General features: G+C 51.8%; 1 protein-coding gene across 1 annotated transcript in view; it reads right to left on the bottom strand.

The window, feature by feature from the left end:
- Positions 1 to 936: 936 nt before the first annotated feature.
- LOC126495862 (H-2 class I histocompatibility antigen, L-D alpha chain-like) overlaps positions 937 to 4,330 on the bottom strand; it is a gene marked incomplete at its 5' end in the record, with an annotated part of 27,163 nt that continues 23,769 nt past the window's right edge. Inside the window, 4 exons of the mRNA XM_050133445.1 lie at positions 937 to 1,348; positions 1,489 to 1,536; positions 1,675 to 1,707; positions 1,889 to 2,002. Of these exons, the coding sequence (XP_049989402.1) occupies positions 1,344 to 1,348; positions 1,489 to 1,536; positions 1,675 to 1,707; positions 1,889 to 2,002 (200 nt within the window). The remainder of the gene's footprint in view (positions 1,349 to 1,488; positions 1,537 to 1,674; positions 1,708 to 1,888; positions 2,003 to 4,330) is intronic.

The following is a 4,330-nucleotide window of genomic DNA, read 5'->3' as shown; positions in this document are numbered from 1 at the left end:
TTATTGGGTTTTTTTTTTTTTTTTTTTTTTTTTTTTTTTTTTTTTGCTAGCAGTGTTTGCACCATGTATCTGCATGGTGTCCACAGGGACGTTGAATGTCATGGAACAGGAGTTAACGATGGTTATGAGCCATCAGATGGGTGCTGAGATCTGAACCTGGGTCCTCTGCAAGAGCAGCAAGTGCTCTCAAGCCCTGAGTCATCACTCCAGTCCCTGGATCATGTCTTTTAATAAACATATATCTTAAGTAGACTCAGCCTGTAAATTATTGGGTCTCCACTGGAGGGAGCACAGGATTCCCAGAGGCAGATAGGGAGAGGGGACCTTGGGCAGACCACTTGACAGGTCTGAGATGACACTCTGTGGATCCCTCCACTCTGCCCATCCTACAACCCGGGTTAGATTCTGATAGATGGGAAAGAAGGAGAGAACCTCCAGGGAGGGGCCTGAAGGGAGGCAGGAGCTCAGGAGACTGAAGTTCATGTTCTCATCCCACAGTCTCCTGAGTGTAGGGGCCTAGTTGGGCTTTGAGGGGACAAGGACGGAAAACACCTCTTAATGCTGTTTCTCAGGGACCCCACAGGATAATGAGGCAGACACCACTCACAGGAACAAGAACAGGCCTGGTTCTCCATACTAACTAAAAAGACAAGAAATCAACACTGAAGAGAGGGGAGAGAGTCACAGCCAGGACAGCAGCCCTGACTGTCACAGCAGCCCTGGCGGCTCATAATCCCAGGGACAGGATGAGGCTCTGGCCATCTCAGTGTCCGTTTCACAGATGTCAGCATGTGGTTCTAAGAGATAAAGAGAACAGAGCCAGGAGGTGACAGAGTTGACCAGTGACCTTGTCAATGCCAACAACGCACAGCCCTGTTCTCACTCAGGTCCCACAGCCTCATCCTGTGCACACAGCATAGTGAACACAGATTCTGGGAGGTTCTCCAAGCTGCCATTTATTTCCTCCATAAACTCTATTTTCATCCTTTATTTTACCGCCAATCAACCTTTGAGATCAAGGACATGAACAATCAAGTTCACGTTCAGATTCTTATTTTCAGTGGAGAAGTCAGGGCTGCAGCTCAGGACAGCATGGAGGAGACAGGATGGAGATGTCCCCTCCTGTCTGCAGGAACAGGAAGGTTGGCTGTGGAAGGGAACAGGGCAGTGCAGGGACAGGGTCAGGTGTGCAGGGTGGGCTGTGCTCCCAGTTCTTCACACTGAGCCATAGGATCACAGGGAACATCAGACACTATTGCTGAGAGTGAACTGAGGGGCTCTGGATGTCACAGGAGAGACCTGAACACATCGTCTGTCACTCCATACACACCAGGCAGCTGTCTTCACGCTACAGAACAAGAGTCATGAACAATCACTGTGAAGACAACATTCCAACAACCCTCCACTCACTCAAAGGTGATTCTGGGAGTCCCTGAAACCCAATCATGTCTGCTCTGTCCCTCCCCAAGTCAGGTCCCAGAGGGTCACCTTTACAGTCTGGGAGAGACACATCGGAGCTCTGGGAACTGTCCCTGCCTGGGGTAAAATTATATAAGGTAAAAACAGGTACCCCAGAATATTTTCCTGCAGAAGCTATTATGGATTGTCAGAGCTCCCCAAATAATTCGGTTTCAACCCAAAGGCTTCAGGGACAATCCTGCCCACCACTCTTACCTGAAGCTGGAACATAGTTTCCTCCTTTTCCACCTGTGAGAAGAAAAGCTGTGAGAGACCTGGGAAGTCCCCTACTCTAGGAAGATTCCAGAACTGACAGCAGACCCAGGTTAGAGACAGCAGCAATGGGGGGTGTGGGTGTGTTTCCCATTAATGAGGCAGAGCACACTTCTAAAAGGGGCTGAGAGAGAACTCAGACCCTGCCCTTTCCTACCTGTGTTTCTCCTCCTCTTCCTCACAACAGCCACCACAGCTCCAATGATCACAGCTCCAAGGAGAACCAGACCAGCAATGACTGCCATGATGGAGACTGTGGACTGAGGAGGCTCTGGGAAGGGAAGGACAGGAAGGGAAGGTGAAGGTCATGACCCCAGCTTTCAGCCCTGACCCTGCTCAGGGTCCGCAGAAGTCTCCAGCTTTCCCTGACCCCAGCTCTGCACCCACTCCTTCCTTACCCCATCTCAGAGTGAGGGGCTCAGGCAGCCCCTCATGGTGCACATGGCATGTGTATTTATGTTCCTCCCCAGAAGGCACCACCAGAGTTGCCCACTTCTGGAAGCTTCCATCCCCAGAAGGTCTGGTCTCCACCAGCTCCATGTCCTGAGTCTGTTCCTCCTCCTCCCTCTGCCAGCTCAGGGCGATGTCGGCAGGATAGAAGCCCCGGGCCCAGCACCTCAGGGTGACATCACCATTAGATCCAGGATGATGGGCCACATGTGCCTTTGGGGGGTCTGTGTGGAAGATTTTAGAAATCCCACAATTAACAAGATAAAGTGAAATCTGCAAAGACAAAGTTAAATCAATGATGACACTGAACTACGTGACTGTTTGAACACTTCTGTCATCACACTAGTGACCTGTAGGTAGGCCTGGTCCCCTCATCACAGAAATGCAGTTTCCTGGGGATCCCAGAAACTAAGAGGGAATATACATTGAGCCAGCAGGTCAACATGGTCTTCTTATGTGATGTTCTATAGTATATGTTAGGTAGGATAAGGATGAAGGAATGCAAAATAATTGATTTATATATGTGATTAAACTCCTACAGGAATAAGAAATTAAGATGCTCGGGCTACATGAAGGGCACCACCAACTCCTGCTGCCACCATTGGGGAACAAGCACTGTGTCCATCTTGCTGACCAGTTTAACTGTGAATCCAAGTGAACAGCCATCACGAAACTGTGTGGAACAATTGTGGTGAACCTCTGACACTCAGCCAGAGAAAATGACTCCCTAAGTCCTGCCTCTGGGGGATAAGATACCAGGTGTTGTCACCCAGGATCCCTGAAGTGTGCTGTGGAGCCCAGTCCAGTTGTAACCGGGACACAGTGGCGCTCACAGGGTGTGTGGATCTTCCCTGTCACTCCAGTTCTGGAGTTGCAGAAGACCCTGTCTCTGAGGAAGTTCAGTTCCTAATTCACTAGGGCAACACTCTAACTTGTTGGGGCTGAAGGAGAGCATGGGGCCTCTGGATGGTTAATTCTGGCAGAAAATAGTCTAAGCTCCCAGGAATTTTTCTCATTAAAAGGGGACACTGACATAACCTGTCTAATTATCCAGAGTGTCAGTCCCCATGGCACCTGTGCAGATGGATATGCATTATAACACAAGGGGAGGGAGAGAAGGAATACCATCCCAGTGAGGAAGAAAAACTTAAAGCAAAATGACCACAAGAAGAGAGAGAGAGAGAGAGAGAGAGAGAGAGAGAGAGAGAGAGAGGAAGAGAAGAAAATAAAAGAAAGAAAAAAATACCCACAATTTACTATTTGTCCAGGGCACCCCATAAATGTATCTAGGAAGAGATAGGATTGGGGTGTGGGAAGGATGCAAACTTGACACACAGGAATCTGTGAGAATTTATTCTTTGGAAAGTTCTAGAAACTGGGGGAAGCAGCCTAGGGTAGGGGCGTCCATGTCTCCCATCAGGTGAAGGAGACTCCGGTCCTGGTGTGTAAGGGCTGACACACACAGATGACAGGACTCAGTGTTCACAGACACTGGCTGTGGGCAGAGAACCCGGCCTGGGAGAGGCCATGGCTGACAGGGGCTGCAGACTGAAGGAGCCACTGTTGGTGATGTCGGGATCCTCTCTCCTCCCTCCTGAGACAGATGTGGAACTGTCCAGGGAGAAGGCTGAGCCCTGGGAGGTCAGTGCGGTCCCTGCCATGGTGGATCAGGAGACCCAGGGACCCTGTCTGCCCTCAGAGACAGGGGCATGACCCCAGTGAGGGTTTCCTCTTCCTGAGGACTGAGCCCAGCCCGAGGGCAGAGGGAGGAGTTGCCCGCGGCCCCGCACCTGTGCGCCACAGCGCGTCCTTCCCGTTCTCCAGGTATCTGTGCAGCCACTGCTTGCACGTGTCCTCCAGGTAGGCCTTCCGTCTCTCTGCATAACCATCCTGCTCCCACTTCCGCTTGGTGATCAGCGCCGCCATGTCCGCCGCTGCCCACGTCGTCAGGTCCTCGTTCAGGGCGATGTAATCGCGGCCGTCGTAGGCGTGCTGTTCAAACCCGCGGAGGAGGCGCCCGTCCGACCCCACCTCACAGCCAAAAGCCACTTGGTAGGTGTGAGAGCCTGCGGGGATCCAGCGGTCAGCCCCGCCCACCTGTTCGGCCCCGGGTTCACCCGCGACCCCGCCCACCAGAGGTCAGCCGCGC

This window comes from Alexandromys fortis, unplaced genomic scaffold (genome assembly GCF_014885135.2).
Source record: "Alexandromys fortis isolate MF-2015 unplaced genomic scaffold, M_Fortis_MF-2015_v1.1 scaffold_671, whole genome shotgun sequence".
Taxonomy (NCBI): Eukaryota; Metazoa; Chordata; class Mammalia; order Rodentia; family Cricetidae; genus Alexandromys; species Alexandromys fortis.
Note: the sequence above shows the minus strand (reverse complement) of the source record. Positions and strands in the feature narration are given on the sequence as shown.